This window comes from Diabrotica undecimpunctata, chromosome 7, assembly GCF_040954645.1.
Source record: "Diabrotica undecimpunctata isolate CICGRU chromosome 7, icDiaUnde3, whole genome shotgun sequence".
Taxonomy (NCBI): Eukaryota; Metazoa; Arthropoda; class Insecta; order Coleoptera; family Chrysomelidae; genus Diabrotica; species Diabrotica undecimpunctata.
Window position 1 is genome coordinate 18,476,728 of NC_092809.1, and position 23,481 is coordinate 18,500,208.

The 23,481-nt window shown below is 32.5% G+C and overlaps 1 protein-coding gene across 1 annotated transcript in view; it reads right to left on the reverse strand.

Annotated features, from left to right (window-relative positions):
- LOC140446295 (glutamate receptor ionotropic, kainate 2) overlaps positions 1-23,481 on the reverse strand; it is a 429,700-nt gene that overhangs the window by 281,364 nt on the left and 124,855 nt on the right. Inside the window, exon 5 of the mRNA XM_072538832.1 lies at positions 9,070-9,123. Within this exon, the coding sequence (XP_072394933.1) occupies positions 9,070-9,123 (54 nt within the window). The remainder of the gene's footprint in view (positions 1-9,069; positions 9,124-23,481) is intronic.

The following is a 23,481-nucleotide window of genomic DNA, read 5'->3' on the forward strand; positions in this document are numbered from 1 at the left end:
AGCCGGGACATAAATATAAACTTAAGAACGAGAATGTTAAGGTGCTATGTTTTCTCCGTTCTGCTGTACAGCATGGAATCTTCGACACTGAAAAAGATAAATATTAAAAACATTGAGGCATTAGAGATGTGGTGTTACAGGAGAATGTGGAAAATACCATGGACAGAAAGAGTAACAAATCAAGATGTTCTGCTCAAGATGGGGAAGGAATGCGAAATCATAAAAACCATATAAACGAAAAAACTGGAAAGTACTCTCTGCTTAGACTCATAATCCAAGGAAAAATCTCGGGAAAGAAAAATGTGGGACGTAGGAGGATTTCCTGGTTGCGAAATTTAAGGGAGTAGTATGGGTGCAGTTCAATACAGTTGTTTAGAGCTGCAGCCAACAAAGTAAAGATTGCTGTGATGGTAGCCAACCTCCGATAGGAGACAAAAACAATTATCGAACCATAAGCTTAATGTGCCACATTTTAAAGTTATTTCTAAAACTCATACATCAAAGAATATATAGACTATGCGAAGAAAAAATCAGCCGTACACAGTTTGGTTTTCGGAACGCAGTGGATACGAGAGAGACTCTCTTTAGCATACAAGTACTATTTCAACGATGTAAAGATGTAAATTGCGATATAAGCTATTAAAATGCGATGATTGATCAGTACGTACAAAAATCAGGTTACTACGATGTTGAATCTTTCCTATACTGTTATATGGAGTTGAGTCGAGGACTCTCATAGACGATACCTGCAAGAAAATTAAGGCGTTCGAAATTTGGTTTTATCGTCGAATCTCGAAGATATTCTATACCGACCACGTTACTAACCAAGACATTTTATTAATAATGCAAAAAGAAAAAGAACTGTAAATCACAATAAAAACAGCTAAAATCGAATACCTTAATCACATCATGAGGAACAGCGAAAGATATGGGTTGCTGCAAATAATTCTACAAGGAAAAATAGAAGGAAAACGGAGAACATAAAGGCGAAGGATATTCTGGCTAAAAAATCTATGTACGTTTTTTTAGCACAACAACCACAAGTCTTTTCAGAGCAGCAGTTTGCAAAATAGAGATTGCGTGATGGTCGCCAACATCCGAAAGAAGAAAAATACAGATGGTTGTTAGGTGATTTCCCCATATCTTGCTACCCGTACTTAGTTTAGCCTGCACACCAATGCAGTTATCCTGAGTGTGGCACGTGGAGCCATAAGTGCGAGTTATGAGACTTATGGGAACCAGTTATCAAAAACCACCTCCCGTCTATGACGCTCGATATGGCCGTTCTGATAAAAGATACTACATCTATAATACAACCCATACACCCCTAATGAAAAGCTTCATAAGAACACTTTAATAAACAATGTTTAAATCTACTCTGGTATAGAGATATAAAATATAAATAGTGACAAAAATGGGCGGACGTAATTTCGGCCGGAAAAAGAGCAGGTACTAAAAGCCGGTAGGTAAATTCGGCCGGAGGTTTTAAGTTGCTTCCTTATCTCATAGGTATTTTCGGCCGCAAATCAAATAAAATAACAGAATGCTTTATATTAAAATATTTCTTTATTTCAATAAAATTATTACATCAACTTATTTCTATAAATTAGGTAAACTATAAATTTTTAAAAAACGTTTTGATGTGATACAGATTTAACGAAATTAATTCTAGAAATATTGTCAGATCGAAGCATATTTACCATGTTTTCGATAAATTTTAGTTTGTTTTTTACTTGTTTGTCTTTAATTTTTGCTGGAATATTTAAATTTTTTATTTTTAAATATGCATCGATCTGACAATCTTTTAATTTTTCTATAAAAATAAATATAGAAGGGTGACTTGAATAAAAACTAGAATTAAAGTGCGAATGGAATGATTCGCAGGCATTTGTGGTTCTTTTAATTGATGGGTTTTCATATGCCCATATATTTGGTGGAAAATGAGATGCTGGCGCTATGTAGTTTTCTAATAAATAGTCTGCGTATTTATCTATAAGTTTATGGTCCGGTTTGTATGACATGAGATCAAATATGAAACAATCTTCAACTTCAGAGGGGTCTAAATAAGTTAGCCCAAAAGTATGAGTAAGCCATTTGCTTTCCTCGCAGTTTTTATCTTTATACATTTGGGTTAACCCTAATGATTGTATTTTCCTATACCACGCCTGGTGCAAGTGGAATCTACAACCATTTAGTTTGGTTTTGGGAAAGACAACTTTTAATGCGTTATGAATTGCGATTTCAAAATCCACAAATACCTCCTTCGGTTCAAAAACAATATTATAAAGTTCAAAAATTTTAGATTTTACCAACAGAAAAAGTCTCATATATGTGTCACTGGTCTTATTGGGCAACAGACAATACAAAAGAGGAACATAATGCCCATTTTCCAGTCCATGGATGGTAAATAACTGATAAAAATATTTTGTACAATAAGAAAATGTGCCATCCATGTAAAAATCTTTCATTTTACATAAACTTATTATATTTGTATGGCAAGAAAAAACAATGATATTATCAGCTGTGCTGTTAATAAACAAAAAATTTTCACCTGTTGTGGTTTTCGGTCCATAACTATCGAGTACAGAATGTACATCGTGAATATCCTTAGGCAGGGCTGGTAAGAGCTTACGGCGGCTGTTGTACAAATTTCTTCTTATTAGACTGACATCTATCGATGACAAATTCTCTGGCAAATGATTTGATAGAACGCTTTTAATAATTTTTGAAGGTTTGTCCGATATGTCTTCCTCAGCTTTGCGCTTGCATGAAGTCGTCACTATTTTTCTCTCCAACGTAGTTTCATCGGACTCGTGGTTGTGGATTAATTCACTTCTAGTAACTGTGTATTCCGCACCAACAGTGTACAGTTTGGCTAAACATCTTAAATTTTTCTTTATACACCTCCAACGTACTTCACCACTTTTTAATATGTCCTGTTTACAAAACTGAAACTTTTCTACAACTAGTAAGTCACAACCGCGTGAACTCTTAATTACTGAAACAGATGCCATCGTATACAAATAATATATTTTATGCTTTCTATCGACTAGTAGCTTCAAGATAAGTTATAATACTGACTAGCTATAATAATTTTATACCTGTTATTCGTGAATTTTATACGTTTAAAGGAATAATCTTAAGTAGGTACAACATAGTTATTAGAATAAAGAGATAAGTAAATTAAAGGTATTTCCGACAGGTACACAGGATTAGGTATTTCCAAATAAATACACAATTAATATTTTACAGAAACTATGAAGCGTAATTACCAATATTTTAATCTCATCGTAAACATCAACCCCTCGGCCGAAATTACCCCTGTCATAAATGGTACCCCTTGATTTATGCAGGTAGGCCAAGGGATTACCGGCCGAAATTACGCCCGCCGACAAAAATTACTTACCGTATAATCCAAGCTAATATTAATTATTATTTTTAACTTTAACAGTAGCAAAGAAGAATATAACAATATTTCACTATTATTGTTCAAATTAACGTATCAAATACCAAAGTCATATGTCGCTAGGTATCTAATTTGTGATACCTTGTATATATTAGACAAATTTGTGAAGATCTCTACTAGAATTCTAATCAAGATGCTTGTCAGATACGGCACGATGATTTTCGATCAAGAGTTATCGACAACTTAGTGAGGTTTATAATAAGATAAACGAAATAATAACCGCACGTTCGTACTTGAATATACTGAAATTGTATGTCATGAAATTTTCTGTATAATATAATCTCGATATGAATTGAAAATATAAAATTATTATAAATATGTATTTGAACCATTAATAAAATTAAAATGAATAATTATTAGGCGTTCAGTCTTTCCACAAGCATCTTGATTCAATTAATATTATTTGGAAGCTATTTTCTTGTGGAATTTTAAAGTAGATTCTATTTTATTGGGAATAAGCCACAATTGAAGGTTAAAGTAAGTTTATTGACGTTTCAATTTCCTACTTTTTTAAAAATCCAAAATCAATTAGCTCTTCCACCACAACTACAACCAATTTACTACAACCTAAGCAACCCATCTACTGTAGGGCAGACCTCAAACACAAAGCTAAAACTTGCAATTATACATTCAGCAAACTCGGTGATGATCATGAAAACCAAAATAAAAACTTATGGCAAGTAGCCAAAAAATGTATATTTTCAAAACAAAATAACGATCTTAATTCTCCAAGCTCAGCACCAACAAAAATACAAAATTGATACAGTGCATTATCAAACCCTGAGAAATAACTTTGCACAAACTGTGGAGAAAGAAACCTACTATACCAGAACTCTGCCAAACGATACTGTCAAGATTACAACATATACAATAGATACATACCGTAATCTGATAAGACATTTAAGAGAAGAAGAAATCATTTACCACACTTACCAAATAAAGGAAGAACGTGCCTATAGAGTGGTAATAAGACATATCCAGTACTCTATACCAAATAAGTGAGACACAGTATGGTTTTCGTGACGGATTTGGAACGAGAGACTCATTGTTTAAGATGAACGTACTTACTTAAAGATGTGATGAAAGACATGTACTGTGTTTTTATTGACTTCCAAAAGGCATTTGGTCCTGTTGAGCATTCTATATTGATCAAAGTTCTAAGAAAAATTGCCTTGGATGTTCGAATAATTGCAAATTTGTATTGGAATCAAACAACATCACATTTAGAAAACGCTTTGAAGTAAACTTTTCCGAAATTCAATATCTGAAAAACAAGAAGGAATAATTGTAAAGGTTGAAGTCATCAATACGTTGCGATATGCACGTATTGATGATGCAGTACTCCTAGCAGTACTCCTAGCATCTACTTAAGAAGATCTGCAAACATTACTTGACAGTATCGTTGAGAGCTGTAAGGAAGCAGGTCTAGATCTGAACATACGAAAAACAAAAATACTCGTTATAAATAAACAACAGAATATAAGTCTTTATATATAAATAGCTAGTATTTAACCTAACAGAACTATTGACATTCCACAAAGGGTAGTTGTGGGGTAAAAAATTGCGGGGGTCGTAATAAATTCGTAAAAACTTAGCAGAACACCGTGGTATATCATAAAAGTTTTTTGTTTTAATTCTGCTAGCTTGAATATTAATCTAGCTTGATTATTAAGCTAGTAGAATCTCTCCCATTAGGAGTAGGTTTTAGGGTCACATTTTTGGGTCGGTAATAATTTAGTGAAAAATATGTCATAAGCAAAACGTTTATTTTTTAATTCTGCTAGCTTTAAACATAAGTGAGCAGAATCGCTGCTTTTAATCGTGGTTTATGGGTAAACAATTATTAGGTTGGTAATAAATTAGTAAAAAATGGCTGAAAAAATGTGCCATAGGCAGACATTTTTTTTTTCAATTCTGGTAACTTGAATCTTAAGTCGGTAGAATCGGTCCCCGTAAGGGTGATATACGGATGAAAAACTTTTAGGTTGATAATTTTTCGACTGTTCTAACAACCATTCAAATTTCGTCATTTTGTGTCATGTGGAACAATTTCACCCAATCATGTCAACATTAGACTGATAATTGCCTTTAGTGCAATTTTCAATCCCTATGACAACACGATCGAGTTTGACAACTTTATCCAAATAAATTTATTGTACCTGTTGGAAGAAATACAATGAATGGATGGACTAAATCTTCTGCTGAAGCAATTGGTTTGAATGAAAAGGAGAAAAAGATAACAAATCACTCGAATAGATCAACTGCTGTTAGCGAATTAGCAAAAAGTGGTGTAGAAGAACAACAATTGCTAAAAATTACTGGTCATGGCAATCAGAATTCTATAAAACCATACTTGAATCTCGATCAAGAACACCACAACAAGGTTATAAATATTATGCGTGGTAATAGATCTTCTATGGTAGAGAACAGCAACGAATCTAATGTTAACTTAAATTTTAATAATTGTACTTTCACTAACTGTACTTTTAATAAATAAATGTTTTGTTATGTTGAGTTATGATTTTTTTATTTCGAAAAATTATCCGCCGAATATCCCTCGGACATTGATGAATGCCTCATAATTTCATGACAAATTTCTAAAGCTCGTTGCTTGGTAACAACACTCAGCCTTCGGCTTCGTGCTGTTACCAAGGAACGAGCTTTCGATTGTCATGAAATTATCTCGTCTTTTATCAATGTCCTAGGGATATTACGACTGATAATAAATTAGTAAAAAATTGGTGAAAAAACATGGCGTAGGTTAAATTGGATTCTGCTTGTGTGTCGCTGCTAGCTTGAGTGTCCTTGGGAGTGGCAAAAACGCGTTTATATGGCTCCAGAACCTGTCATTGCAATAGCAAGTAGCACGATATCGATGGAACTGATAAAACTTACTGGTACTAATAAATAAGTCTTTTATGCTAAAGATGCTTAGACTTTTATACATAAACGTTCGAAAAAGAGATTGAAAGATTTACCAGATATAAATAGTAATAAACTACGAATTATTGTATGCCTTGTGTAGGACACTCAAGGGAAATATGAACAAAATCGAACTGACAGAAAGTGTAGATTCTATATTTTGTCAGTCTGAAGACAACACAACAGAGAACTCTTTGTTCAACTTTGCAGCGTTGTCAATGTTTCCATGCTCAAGATCTTTAAGCAATATGAACTAGAGCCCTACGGCTTTGTAGAAGTGTCACTACAGACTATAATAGATGTTCTTGAAACGGCTTGGCTAAAAGGACTAATTTAAACTAGTTATAAGTAACAATAATCCTCTTGGGTCAAGTAGGTAGTTAAGTTCTTTTTCAATTTTGCTAGCTTGAACCTTCAGTTAGCAGAATTGTTCCCCTTAAGGGTGATTTGGGGGTAAAAAATTATTAGGTTGGTAATAAATTAGTAAAAAATTGGTGAAAAAATATGGCGTATGATAAATTGGATTCCGCTCATGTGTTGTTCCTTGTCGCTTAAGGGTCCTAATGAGGGGCAAAAGAGCAGTCATATGTCCCCAGAACCTGTCATTGTAATAACAAGAAGCACACTATCGATAGAACGGATAAAACGAACTGGCACTAACAAGTGAGTGTTAAAGGTGATAAAGACTTTTATACATAAACGTTTGAAAAAGAGATCCAAAGATCTACTAGATATGAATAGGAATGAACTACGAATTATTGTAGACCTTCTAACAGGACTGTCTTCTCAAGGGATACATGAACAAAATCGAACTGACAGAAAGTGTAGATTATATTCTGTCGGGTTGAAGACGACACAAGAGAACAACTTTTGTAAAACTCTTCAGCGTTGAATGTCTCAGTTTCAGTCTCAGTTTCTCATGTTCAGTCTCAAGATATTTAAACATTATTACCTCTGTTAGCCCTACTACTTTGTAAAAGTGTCACTATAGAGTATAATAACCGTTTTGTAAAAGGCTTTACTAAAAGAACAAAATATAACCTAGTTATAAGCAAGAATAAACCTATTGTGTCAAGTTGAAAGGTAGTTAAGCACCCACTCATATTGAACTTAACCTCAGCTAACCTGTATCGCGATATTATTTTGTTGCTTTACTAACTAAACATGAATACATATTCTTAATATTTTGATTGCGTATTTTCTGGTGAGTATTTTGGTGGACAGAAATTATTGTATTTATTAGATTATTGTATAAGTGTAACAAAATGTGCGTGTGAGTGTGTGGAGGGAGAAAGATGACATTAGACAAATAATCTTTTTGCCAGAGAAAATTGTTATAAGGATGTTTAAATTTTTATCTTAAAATCGTTTATAAACTTGATTAGAATATTATATATAGATTTTTAAGAATTAGATAACATATTGCTGTTAACTGGTAGGCTAATATTGAGATCGAATAAACCTAAATATAGGCTTCGAGTCTGTTCCCTATGAATAAGACAATCGAGAAATAAGTGGTTAAAATCTTCGATAGATTTATAATTAAACGGATAGAAGGGAGATTCATAGATTCCAAAGGCTATAGTTAAGTTTTACCCAGGTGATCAACGAGGAAAGTACTTTATTATAGTTAAAATTAAAATGTGGAATATTTTATCGTAAGCATGGATGAATAAAAAAGTAATGGTTTTTTGAAGTATTCTGAACCTCTTTTTATTTTGACATCCATCTTTCTTGCCAATAACCCCGATAATAGAAAAAAGATGTAAGTGATATGATAATAAAAGTCTAACAAAATATAAAAAGATTCGATTTATCTTTAAACATATTCTTACATTAGGGCTCGGAAACCGTCGTGTTAAGAATTTATTCACATAACTAACTTTTTGACGTGACAACGTCTTAAATTAGGTTGTGGCTCGGAGTCACTCATGAAAAAGTGTAACGCCCGCTCACGTCTGTTACGATGAGTCACCGAACGAGAGAGTGGCCCGCCGGACCGGCGAATGCCTTGCGTCTCTCTCCCACTCAAACATGATCGGTCCGCTGCGCGCGCAGCACTAGAGAATTAGGCGCGTTGAATCGCTGCGTGCTTGCGTCTCTGTCTTTCTCGAGCGTTCTTGGCGTTGGAAAACCGAGAAAGCGTCATAATACAAGTTCACACGTGTGGTTAAAGTATCGTCAGCTGTGTCTGTAGTAAAAATGTGGAGTGCTTAGATTCGTCATTTACAACAACTACAACAATAAAGGTAAATAATTGTACACTAATATTTCATTATCGTAAACTATGATTGATTGATTAATTGTTAGATTGACACAAAAGTTGAGAAACTGAACAATAAATAGAAATTAGTTAAGTTTAAGTTTACATGTACAATGTTTTAGTAAACAAAATATATTTCTATAGTTAAAATTTGTGCAATTCTTATTTTCATTCAATTCCTTGTTCCTATTGTGCAATTTAATAATATTCATATCAATAAATATTCTACCGAGAAAAAGACGTTGTCATGTAAAATCTTCGCCCGTAAAACCGACTTTACAGGCAACCGATTTTTTTTTTATGTACGAATAAAAATTTTGATGTTAGCGCAAAACTACGTTATTTTTTAATTAACAATACCCACCGATTTATTTGATATATAAATTAAAGCTTAGAAAATTATTGCAAGTATACTTACGAATGTGGTGAACATGTAGTGGTATCTATAGTCGTTCATTTGTAATTGAAGTATCTAAAACAAAGGATTATGTTACATTGCATGGCTTTCAAATAATTTCATGATGAGATAAACTAAAATCCTGGTATGTCAAGTGTTTGGCTATGTACAGTGGATTTACTCCGTATTCAACGTTTGTTTGATGTTTCAATCAAACTGAAATAAAATAGTTTTTTAAATTTCTCTTTGATTTAATATTAATGAAGCTTAAAATAACATTTGTTATTGTTTTAACATGCTTTTACGTAGTAAGGATTAGTTTAAATCATCTAAAGCGTAAATAAATATTTTTTATGCATATAATAATGCGATAAACGAGGTAATACAGTATATTACATAACGCTTATATAATAATAATAATACTAATAATAATATTGTTTATTGTTTTTCATGCGAAGAGTAAGACAACTAAATCGGTCATATCTTAACAATAAAAATTTGTTTAAGGCATTAAATACGTACGCCTGTTCCACGCTGAGCTACTCATTTGGTATTATAAAATAGTCAAAAACGGATATAGAGGGTCTTAAGCGGAAAGTAAGAACACTTCTCACAAAGGCGCAAAAACATCATCCACGTAGTGCAGTAGAGAAAACAACATTACCGCGGTATCAAGGGGGAAGAGGACTTATGGATATAGGTGAGCAATTGGATAAACAAATTGCTAATTTAAGAACTTATTTTCAGGTGCAGGCTGAGACATCTACTTTACATCGAACAATTTGCGCAGTAGATGATACGACGCCGCTTAAACTGAGGGAACAAGAAATGCGCATAAACCACCTGACTAAGCAAGACAAAATGCGCGCCTGGATGAGTAAACCTCTGCATGGGCGACATCTTAATGAGATCAGCCAAGAATATGTCGACAATACAGCGTCGAACTATTGGTTGACATCAGGAAAGATGTTTCCCGAGACTGAGGGTTTCCTACTTGCCATTCAGGATCAGGTTATTCCAACTAAAAATTACCTGAAATATATTGTTAAAGATCCTCAAGTCCAAAATGACAAATGCCGATATGGATGCCAAGCCCAAGAAACCATCCAACATCTTACCGGTGGCTGCCAGGCATTTGTCGGTACTGATTATAAAGAACGTCATGACTCAGTAGGAAAGATTATCCACCAAGAACTAGCTGACAAACTGGGACTTCTCCAAACCGACCATCTTCCTTATTATCAATACGTCCCTGATAGAAGGCTTGAAAATGACAACTACAAGCTATACTGGGACCGCACTGTGCTTACAGACCAACCAGTGGCCCATAATAGACCCGATCTCATACTAGTTAATAAAATTACTAGGCAAACAACACTTATTGATGTGGCGATACCCAACACCAATAATTTACGTGTTAAATACAACGAAAAGATCGCCAAGTACAGAGATCTAGAAATACAAATCAGGAGACAATGGAGAATAGAAAGTACCCAGACGATACCAATTATTCTTACTATCACTGGAGTCATCCCGAAGAGCCTCCTAGAAAACATAAAAAAGCTGGGTCTAAATGAACATCTATATAAGATTATGCAGAAAGCTGTGTTACTTTCGACTTCCAGATGCGTACGAAAATTTTTGGGAGATACACCGACATAACAAGTCACCTAGGACTCGATAACATGGAAAGAGTCCCACCAGAGCTCAATCCTTTTGATACCGTAGGTATCTGAGATGAGTGAATTTTCCCCTTAGAGGGAGTGTGAGCCGTATGGCTAAATCTGGATATTGTTTATTGATTTCATTGTACAAGAAAGAATAATAATTAATAAGTTTTTACGTACATGTTAATTTTACATTTGTCACTCAAAAACCAAAAAAATATTTACTCATTACCCGTTAAAACCTATTGGTTGAACACGGGAATAATTTGTGACGATATTTAATTAAATTTATGTAGGTGTATAATAATCTACAAACATTGTATAATATGTACATTACATGTATTTAATTTATTTTTTTATATTCATACGGACGAATATAACAAATCACTTTTTTCCATAGCTAATGTCAAAGTGTTGCTATAACAACTGTTTTGAGTAGATAAAGTATCACTCTAACCGCAAGGGTAGATAAAGTGACACTTTAACAGCAAGAGTTGATAAAATGTTTCAACTATTTTTATTCAATAAAATTTACAAATTCAAACACATTAAGGATTAAAAACAACTAAAATATTACAATTAACATTATTAGAAATATCTATTTTTGGAGCATCACAACTTGTACTCGTTTGCTTAAACACTTGATTCGAGGTACCGGATTGATTTTCTGGTCCGACTAGTATACACTTGGATACAGCAATCTTATTGCTTATTGACTCTTCAATGTAAGATTCTGCAACAGATGATGATTTCCATTCACCTAAACGTTTAACTTTTACTAGATCAGCTCCAGAATTTGCGAACATAGTAGCTGAAGAACGACGGCAACAATGCCCGTTTACATTTCTGAATTTGCAAGTTTCAAAAAATCTGCAATCTTCTTGTGGATATTATATATAATGTTAATCCCCACTGGTTGAGTAGTGCACTTTTGCTGTCGGTAATTTACAAAAAACTTACTGTGAGGTACGTTTTTGGGGCGCAAGGCAATATACTTTCTTACAATTTCCAAGAAACTCAGTCCTTTGTTCCAAGAAACTTTTCTTTTTAGTAATACAAAACGACCTTTCCTGCTTGGATTTAGTATCAGATAATGAAACGATTATCACCGATTTTCTGTCGTCCACGTTAAACACTTCTTACTTGTACAATTTATCGGACCTAGTCGCTCCATGCACAACAAAAATAGCGATAACCTTCATCAACAAATAGACGTCATCAGGAGGTTCTGACAGAAATTTAATATTGTCATCTGACTTCAGGATTTTGGACTTTTTAGCTTTGTATTTTCCACTCAGGTTTTTTAGTAAGGTGGTTAACTTGCTGAATTAAGAAATGTCACAATTTTCATTCACCAACAACGTTCGCTTCAGCATCGAATAATACGACCATAATGACGATGGCATCGCTTTCTTCAACTTTTCAGAAAAATACGCCAGAAGTATTTTTTCACTCACGCCATTCACACACCGGTATTCTTTCTCATACATCATCCTAGATTTTTGTGGTAACAATAAACTTTCTGCTTCCAACGCTGCATTTTCTACATGAAATGGCAGGTTTTCCTTTTCTTGTGTCAATTCTTTTCCGTCCATTTCGTATTTATTCACTTTGTACACAAAACGCAACAATATTCTCCGCAAAAATCAAAACATAACATTTGTTTGACATTTGTTAACAGAGTAATTCATATCCCTAGCAACGGAGCAACACAATTGCGATTTTTGTGCTAAAAATTACAATTTTCTTTGAAATTCTATTTTTCACCTGAACTTGAAGTCTCACTATAGAAAAAAATGTTGTATTCTCTATCTATCAAGTTCTTGTGTTTTGAGGGGTATAATGGCATTAAAACACCACGGTTGCCGGACGGGTTTGTGAGTGTTCGCAGTATCACACCCGTTCAAATCAGTATTTGATTTTCGCCTGCGACTTTGTGGTACCGCACCTGTCAGCAATTGTACTCCTTAGCCACGGGCTACTAATGTCACAGCTGCTGACCTGTGTCATGTCCTCCGTCATGTCATCATCTGCGGCTACTTATTTGGCTAAGCCTTACTCACACCTGTCCTGCATATCTACAGGAACTTTCCCTATCAGACATTGGGACGCGCCGTGTCGGGGAGTACTGAAGGACCCCTACTCAAAAGATGAGATGAGAGAAGATGAGACCCCTACTTGAGAATTTGAAACTCGACGTTTCGGCGCCCATTTTGGAGCTATTATCAAAAGGGATATGGTTTCGTTCGAGTTCGGGGTCTCAATCTGCCTACTCCTGAGTGTCGAGTGATGACCGGTCTTACCCTGTGTAGCTGCTTTTATACTCTCAGAGAGTATTTTATAATAATATAATAATACTTCTTTGAATTACTTTGATTTCTTGATACTAGTAGATACTTCCAATTTCTATTTTTTTATTTTCTTTAGTCTGAATATTATTTCGAAATAAATAAATATAGTATTTTTTAGACGCCAGACTATAAAAATAATTAAAGTATATAAACAGAACTACCCGTAATTACATGAAGTTAATTAACTAACTTCCTTTTACTAAGACTGATGAGTTACTCGGAGAGCTTAAAATCAATTATGGCTCTGTGTTTACAGTATTTCTTGTTTTTCCTTTTATATTACAGAAGTGTTTATAATTCTTCCTAACTTTTGCAGAAACTTTGTTATCAAAGGAGCAGTTTATAGCTGATAAAGATTTTATTCCCTTTCAAATAAAAAAGAAAGATTAGAATTTATAGTAATTACTATTTAAATGGGAATAAGCCCAATTAAAGGTTAAAGTACGTTTATTGCCGTTTAAATTTCCACTTCGGAAATCGTTGTCAAAATACAAACATTAGTAAATTAAACAAATTTTGTTTTTTGTTACTTAGTGAAAAATTCTTCTAATAATTTAATTTTATCTGACTCATCTATATTGACAATTTAGACATACCTTATACATTTTAAAGTAGACGACTTTAAAATGATATTGCCAATATTGTTGAGTTGCGTTCCTGGGACGACTTTACTTATAAGATAGTTCATTCGATTACATGAAATCAACTTTAACTTGAGAATATTCATCAGAAAAGATCATAGCATGTAATTCGTCTTGTAAAAGACAAATACATGCCATGATGACAATAAAATTATCCTGTTAGTGATTCCATGTAAATTATGAGGGAAAAACCAGGAAAAAAACCCCATAATACTATCCCGGCATGGTAAATATTTGGTCTTCCATTTAGTTTACCTTCAATAAACACCGAAGTCTGATTTTATGTTTGTTATTTAAAAAAGGTAAATGATGTATGCTTTATATGTTACTAACTTACTAATAAAGGTATTTTCTTTTTAATAACTTCCTCTTTCAATATGGGTAAAAAGCTACTACTAAATTCTGCCGGGGAATTTGCGACACAATTGGTCTCATTTAACATAATTAAAACCGCTACTTTGATTTTTCTCTTTTTACTATCCGTTTCGTTTAGGACTATAATTGAATCATTCTATTGAATCGTATGTTCATTATCCCATGCGTGTTTACATATTTGAGATCTATCAAATTCTCTATTTTTAATGTAAGATTGATGTTCCCTTATTCTAACATTTAATGGCCTTGATGTTTCACCTAAATAAAACTGATCGCATTCACAAGGTATTTTATAAATGCAAATCTTTGTCATTTCTTGTTCATTGTTAGGTTTGGTTTTGGACAAAATAGATCTTAACGTGTTTGCTGTTTTAAATGTTGTTGAAATGTTGAATTTATTTCCTATCCTGTTAAGTTTCCCTGATAATCCTTTTATGTATGGTATTGTTATTTTCCTCGTATTATTCCTTGTGTATGCTGTAGGATATCCTTTTAAGTTGTTTGTCAATATCATTAAAGTCATTTTAAATAGTTCTATTTAGCTACAAAGAAATCAGTAATGAAAGAGTTAATGGTTACAATGTATACACTTTTTTGTCATTCTTGTATATTTTTGTTGTACTTTTATTTTATTTTAACCCTCTAGAGCCCCGTGTGTACTCAAGGCAAAAAAGGAGTTTTTGATGCAGAAAACATTTTTAAAACAATTTCCGACTCTAAGATGCCCTCTGTTGATTTTAGGCAACATTTGGTTATACATTTTAATACACTTAGTGCCATCTATGAACCTATGACGAAACCTATATGGAAAAAATCATATGAAATTTTTAACCTTCTATTGCCCGACTTTTTTGTAAACTTAAGAGAAAATGTTTTAATTTGTATATATGGCCAAATATGCATTTACAACAACTAGTAATTTTTTTAGATTTTTTAAATTTTGTTTGGGGTGAGTTTGAGAGTGTTGCCTTCAGGCAACTGTGAATAGCCAAAACTAACGAATTAAGTTATACAGGGTGAGTCATGAGGAACTTTACATACTTCTACCATATGTAGAGTCCCTCAGGGAGCATATCATGTGGCCACTAAAAAATGTCAACTCCTCTTCTTTATTAATTAACAGGGTGATTTGTGTAATTGACCATTTATTTCATTTTACTGTAGTGTTTATACGGCTCATTTGATTTTTTTAATTTTTGCATGATACAGTACACTACTATCAAGCATTCGACTGGTATTAGCTAAACTAAAAAATTCCAGGACTGGCTTTGGAAAAATTAATTTAGGGATTCGTATTAAATATTATACCCTGTATATATTTTTTTTAAAATGCAATAAGTGATTTTCAAACTACATAAATAGCCAATGAAAACGACATATGCAACAATGTTGTCGCACTTTTATTAAATTTTTAGTAAACTATCAAATCTTACCAAAAATAGAACAACCATAATGAAGTATCAAATTATAAGGTAATTAATTTAAACAAATGTTATAAATTTCAAACATTTTAATTAAAATGAGTTCCTACAACATAATCTAATACGTACATCTTTACTGCCACTTTGTATTATCTCTACGATAGAATCAATTGTTTTTCAATTTTAAATTTTTACTCATAGATCGTATTGGGGCATTATTTTCGATAAATAATAAATTTAATTGATTAAAAAGTCCGCTGGTCCTACATTACCGCTGGTGCCTACATTAGTCAAATGAGTATGTTCAACAGTTCCTGTATATACTTCCCAGTTATAAACAATACCATTGTTATCACACAAAACAAATGCGTTGTATCCCCATTTTTTGGGTTTGTTCTTCATAATATTGTTTTAAAGAATGTGCCCCTTTTTTTCAATTTTCAATTTTTCACTCATTTGAATACTCTGAAAATTTTGAACTAGACCGTTGATGAATGGTCTAATTTTGTATAACTTATCATTATTGTCGACCATATTTTCGTTATTATTGAAATTAATTTTGGGTTTTATTTCTTCCCAGAGATTGGTAGATATAGTGTAAACTATTTGAGCAACACGTTTTTCCTTCTGCTAAAATGATCTTGTCCTTGGCAAGCCATATATTGACATCAGTAAAACAGATCCAATAAATTGGTTTAATTCTGCTAGTATCATCTTCAATGGTTTATTTATATTCTTTTGCAGTGCATATAAATTACTTTGTTCTACTATGTTTTTCAGCATATTGGTAGATATCATCTTTTTAAAATAATTTAGATAGAGATGATAAAGAAAATAATAATGATTCCATTCTAGAATTGGAAATACTGTTCGGAGACCACTCTTCCACTGAATGTTTTTTTCGATCATTTTTGACCTTTTGAACACATTTTGTTCAGTGTGTTTTTCTGTTTTATCGGTATGATCCTCATCTTCATCTTGGTCTAAATCTAAATTGGTATCCTGGTCTAAATTTGCTTCGTACAAATCGTCTTCATTTTCCATTTCATTTGATCCTGGATCGATTGATATCTGAGTACCTATGAAAAATTCTTTATCACTCTCTTCAAAGTCAGAGTCTTCGGATTCCTCGGATTTGTTGGGAACTTTTACAAATAATAACAAATATTTACTGCTTTTTCCGTAGAACGTTTTTGTATCCATCCAAAAAAAATTATTTAAAGTGATATGGTCCAGTGTGGATTCAAAGCAACATACCTGTTTTTTATCACAGTACTGAAAAAACACAATAAAATAAACAAATTTCAACGGCAATCAATATCTAAATACTGATATAATGCCTCTATGTGTTTTTATATAAATTGTACACAATTTATAACAATAAATCACGATCGAAAATACAAACTAATAAGGCAGCCATGTGCATTTGACATACTGTTAAACTATTTGCTGTGATCTGATACCACTTCTGCTTCAGGATATATTTTTGTCGATTTAATGAAACTACGGTATCTATTTTTGATCATTATATCATTTAGTTGGTTCCTTATAATCCCTCTTTTACTATCTGCAAGTGACATCCATGTATACGATTACGAGTAGGTAATTAGAAAAATGAATTTGTCAATACCATGTAAACTTCAGAAATCGTCTGACAGAATTTTATACTCAAAATTTTTATAAATATATATATATATATATATATATATATATATATATACCTAAAAAAATTTAAATGTTTATTTTTATTTTCTTACTACTAAAGGTTTTTTTTAATTTTATGTGGTAGATTCTATTTTATCCACAACATAACATTACATTTTTATCGATTGTGCAACAAGTGATTGTGTAATTAAAACGACGACGGGAATATTCTGAAAAGCAACAGCAATAAAGCGTAGCATGGCAATTCATAAAGAATAATGTTAATTACTGAATCTTACTTCGAGTATAAATCGCTTTCATCTGGATAATTAAAAGTGCAATTATTTCGTTGACTAAATTGCATTGCTTTAATATTGGAAAATGAATTTTATTATATCGTTTTCTTGTTCCCAGATGACCTGAATTTATTTTCTTTTATTCTCAATGAAAGCGTCGGTATGTCTAACATGTTTATAGATACTTTTTTTATAAAGTTATGTACAAAAAGAGACCTAGCTCTGGATTACTCGCATAGCAACTTGTTACATGAGCGGTCATGCGGGACATGTGTGTCCCAAGAAAAATCGGGTCTAAAATATACCTAGGTATATTCAATTGCTGTTTTAATATAAAACAAAGTTTGTTTTTATAAAATATTTATTAGATAAACTAATATTTTGTTAAAAGCGAATAAATATATTTAAAAATTTAAAATTGGATAAAATGGTAACCAGGTCATTTATCATCTTCTGTTGCGCATTTTAAGCAGATGATCGGTGATTATTTCTAATTTTCTGTGCAGATCCAATTATTTCAGAGAAAACAATAGTCCCTTGTTTCATCGTCTCTTTTTCGAGGACATATCTAACATCCACCATTTTCTGTTTTGACCCTCTTTGCTTGTGATGTAGTTGTTTCTGCAGAAGTCGAAGCTTCCTCTGAGTGTTCTTCGGGTCCAAGTAAAACTTCGTATTTTTCCCTCAATTGTTTCAAAGTGCAAAATCTCTTTATAATCTGCGGTTTCATCAGGTCCAAAGCTTGGCTGCGTAAAAAATCAGGTTAGAGTCATTCATTTGGAGTAGTAGTAAGGCATTTATTCCTGCTTTATTTATAATATCAAAGAAAATAGTTAAGTGCCATTTTCTACTGTTTATGGAGATATGATAAGAACCACACATTTGATTTACGAGGAGCAGACTCCCAAATTGCACTTTGTCCGTATTTTCACTTCTGACTTAGAGGTGGCGTTGGATTCATCAAAACATCATTTATTAATTAACATACTCCTAGATATTCTAAACGTACTATTTCACGTAAATTTTTGGCTTTAAAAATTACATAGACAAACAAAACGCATTTTGTCCAGTAGCGAGAGACAAACAAATAGCGCTATTTTGCTTGCAATATTTTTTACCATGTAACGAGTTTATTTTGTTATCAAACATTGTAGAAATCGACAGTATTATGATATTATTGGTGCTTAATAAGTTGTTTTTGATTACAATAATGATATTAAAATGAGTGGAGGTGAGCATATTGTAGGTGATACAAATAGAGGAACGAGAAAAAGAAAAATAATTACTACGGCAAAAGAACGTAAGAGAGGAGTCCGATCCATGATAGTATATCGGAACGGTGTGTTTATTTTTGGCTCTCCAAAATAGTTTAAATTAAGTGAGAACAAGTTGTCAAAATTTAACAACGCTTTGTAAAGTTATTAGTGATCAACTAAACTCACTTTTGCTAGTTTGTAAGTACAGTTTTACTGTAAATTTCACCGTAAATACGTACGTATTTAACATCATTGAAAATTCTCATATCCATATTTGCTTGACGATAAACAAAAACATTTAATTACCATTCACCTGTATCTCCGGCCGTTTTTTTTTCTGGCCACGGACAGGTCCGTCTTTAGGAATGTTTAAACATCAACGAATATGTCGCAAATTAATGAAATAAATTCACCAGGCAATTCTCAAATGGATAATTCTACACAAAAAAGTTACTCTACCGCACTAACACAACAAAAATTTTCGTCAAAACGGCAAGCTATCATTTTTAATTCCATTGAAGATGCGAAAATACAAGATTACCTCCTCCCCCTAGGAGAAATCATCCATCCAAAAAATATACTATTCTGCTCTAGATTATCAAACAGTAGAATATGTTTATATTTATCATCTGAAAATATCGTAGAAAAATTCATGAATGAAAATAACGGCAACATTAAAGTTAATAACCAGATTATACAAGCTCGACGGTATATAACTCCCTCCGAAAGAATCATTCTTTCTAATGTTTGCCCATTCATTCCTCATGATGTATTAATTAAAGAACTTGAATCCATGGGGCTTGTTATTCTATCTACAATGTCCTTTTTAAAAATTGGTGCACCGTTACCCAAATTTAATCATATAATGAGCTTTAGGAAACAAATCTTTATCAGCCCAACAGATCTCACAATTCCAGAATCGTTTTAAATTAATTACGATAATACTTTATAAAGAATCTTTTTATCAAGCGGCAACCTAACGTATTACAACTGTAAACAAAATGCGCATACGGCAACTAACTGCAAAAACCCTATCAATCTAAACCCAAATCCTACTTCTCCAACCACAACAGAAAAAATCTCAACATGTAGCCCTCCAGAAATATCAACCATCACACCGACATCTACTTCAAGTCAAACAGACACCCCAACTACAAAAAATCAACTAAATATAAAACAAACTGCGAACGAAACAACTACCTTACATATGAAAATTGAATCTTCACAGAACAGTTTAAAAAGAACTATTCACGATACCTTAAGTCCTTCTCCGCCTTCCAATGATACCACTAATAAACTGAAGTTTACCAGTCCAGCAGAAATACCATTTAATCCTAAGAAAAAACAAAATAAAGGTAAATCTCTAGAAGCATTCATAAACCATCAGTCACCACCATTTATTTTAAGCTATGTTCAGATAAAAGACCTATTCGACAACATAAAGAATTCACCCGATCCACTTACTACCGTTGAAAATTATACAAACAACTTTACAGCTCTCATCGATATGTTAAGCAAAATATATCCCTATACTCAAGACAGATCTACAAAGACACGAAATACCAAATTAAGAAAAATTCTTCTAAAACACTTACAGATGCAAATCCCGCACGACCTAGTATCCGATACAGACAGTGACTGCTCACAAACCAACCATTAAATAAATTTATTTAATAAAATAGAGTTCAATAAATTAATACAGTGGAATATTAATGGCTATTATAATAATTTACCTATACTACAGATCATTCTTTTAGAACAAAATCCAGATTTTGTATGTTTACAAGAGACCAATTTTAAACAAAATCAAAATATAAACTTAAGAAACTATTTGTGTAAATCTGATAGAGATAGAAAATTGTAATAATGAGGTAATCTTTATTTGGATCCCATCACATAATAGTATTAGAGGTAATGAAGAAGCAGATAAGTGTGCGCGTGAAGCCGTCAATTCAGCTGACTCTATTATTGTGAAATACGTGATAGCTAGTGATGTTTCAAGTGTTATCAAATCGCAGATCCTAAGTGCGTGGCAAAACCGGTGGAAATTTTCAGTGTCCAATCATCCGAATATTAAACCGGACATTAAACCATGGAGATGTTTTCCCACTAAAAGAAGGGATCAAATGACAATAACTCGTCTTAGATTAGGTCATACCAGTGCCACGCACAAGTTCTTAATTACTAAAGAATCCGAATCAAAATGTGAGCAGTGTAACGTTAAACTCTCGGTGAAACATGTTATTGTAGACTGCCCAGTTTTCTCCACAGCAAGAATCAATTATGGTATCTCAATAAACTTAGAGAAAGCGCTTGGTGCAAATTGTTCATTCACAAATATGTTAAACTACTTAAAAGCTATTAATTTTGTTAATATATAATATATTTAATATTGTAAATCTGATTCTCGCTAATAACCTTCGGGTTGGTGCGAATTTGTAAATAAAAAAAAACGTAAGAGAGAAATAAGGTAAATTGCAGGTTTTAGATATTCAGATTTAGATCCAGAGTTACTAAATTTTGAAAATAATTGTTTTTCTAAATCAAACAAAAAATTGAATGTACCAAACTTTTGTTACCCGACATAAAAAGCATTCGACAGAATTTCTACGACAATAAAGACAAGAATAAAAATGGTCAGAATAACAAATAAGCACAGATGATAAGTATAAAGTAAATAAAATGGCAAAGGAAGAGGTAAGGTGGTAAATCACATAATGTTCACACAGAATTTTATGTAAGTTTTAATTTAAATAAACCAAGTTTCAGCATCACTACATATTGATCTCTCGATTACAGAATACTTTGTAATATCTCTTATTGAGTATTTTTTAGACCTGGCATAATAGCAAGAAAGTCATTGTTTGCCAAAAATTGTTTTCCTCTATTTTTAATTGCGGTCCAAGAAGAATTTATACGACAATAAGGAAAAATGTTGCTGGTACAGGTATAAAAGAAAATCGCAAAACGAAAAAAGGAGGGAGGAAGTTCAAGAAAAATACGCTTAAATTAGAAAGTGTCATGAAATTTATTTCGTCTCTGAAGGGCCATGAAAGCCACTATAGTAAAGACAAGTCTAAAAGAATCTATTTGTCATCTGATTTAAACATAAAAAAGCTCTGGAAGATGTATAATGATCAGATTCAGGATGATTTACTCCTAATAAACTACAATTACTTTAGTCGAATTTTCAGCAATAAATTTAATACTATAGTACTAAAAAATTTTTGTATTTATTTTTTTACTAACTTTTCGTTTGTTTTAGCATTTGGACGTCTAGCTACTGATGTTTATGGCTTTTGCATAAGAATGAACACTGAGATAAATACCAGCAAGGATGAAGAGGAAAGATTAAAATTAAAAATAAATTTAACTATTAACAAGACGCAAGCAAAACAGTTTTTTAAATAACTAAAGGAGGAATCTGCTGATAGCGTCGTATATTGCTTTGATCTTCAACAGGTCCAAACTCTTCCTAAAGCGCCTATTACGGTATCATTCTATGCTCAGCAACTGTCTTTTTATGCATTTGTGTGGCAGATATTTTTAGACTAATGTTTTTTATAAATGGCTTGAGCATGAAGCCGAAAGAGCTGTGGTAGAAATAAGTTCCTTGTTGATTCATTTTCTTAAAAAGACTGATTCTGACCCAGATATTAAACATCTAAGATTGTTTTCGGATGGATGTGGGGGTTAGAATAAATATTTCTACATGGTACATGCACTCACCTTGTTGCTTTTGAGTAATGCCTCAAAAACTATTAAAATAATTACGATGACGTTTCCCGTTCGTGGCCAGTCGTTTATGCCAGCTGATCGAGTTTTTGGTCAAATTGAACTAGACTTACGTGCCTATGCTTTTATAAAGTAACCAGACTATTATGAAATCTATTCTAAGTAAGGACAAGTACGCAACCTGGGATGTAATTGGATTTTGTATGACATAAAACATGCAGCACTTTCACTCAAAAAAGTTATAGGTATCAGTGGAGCCAAAAGAATAATCATAACTCGAGGCAAAAAAACCGCTGGAGAACATAAAATATTGTATAAAACAGAGGTATTGTATAGAAATTATGACTTTTTAAGTTTAATTCAACCACAGAAAAAACTAAGTAACATAGTACTGCCGGAATTGCCAATGAAGCATGCTGTTAAGAAGAAACAACTGGATAGCTTATTAAAATTAGCTTATATTAAAGTATTTCGTCAATTCCGTATTTGAATTACGTATTTCAGAAACCCCAAAAAGCACAAATTTATGAAATTACAGTTTTATGTAATTTTTGGTAGTATATAGGTATACGCACTCAACAGTAAACAGAAACCCCAAAACTCATTAAATTTACAAACATTTGTTGCCAGTTGAAAATTTCATGTATTGCAGAAACACCAAAACTCAAGGAATTTTGGTGTTTCTAAAATATAATATTTAAACACACTTATTTTTGACATGACAGGAGGTTTTGAGTTTTATGCACATTATTTGTGATCTCTACTTATTGTTAGTTGTTATTACAGTAAAAATTAATAATTTTCAGTGGGTGATCAAATTATTATGATCACTTCAAAAAACTTTGTGTTTTGCTGTTTAATAAAGAATAAAACTGCATGTAAGCGTCTAATGATGTGAATATAATATAAAAATAGATCATAAACACGTCATTTTACAAAATTTTAAAATATTTTTTTCTTTGACCTTAAATAACAATTTTTTTAAATATTTTGTGTGACCTCATTTTTCGATGACAGCTTTGATTCTCCTTGGCATGCTTTAAATGT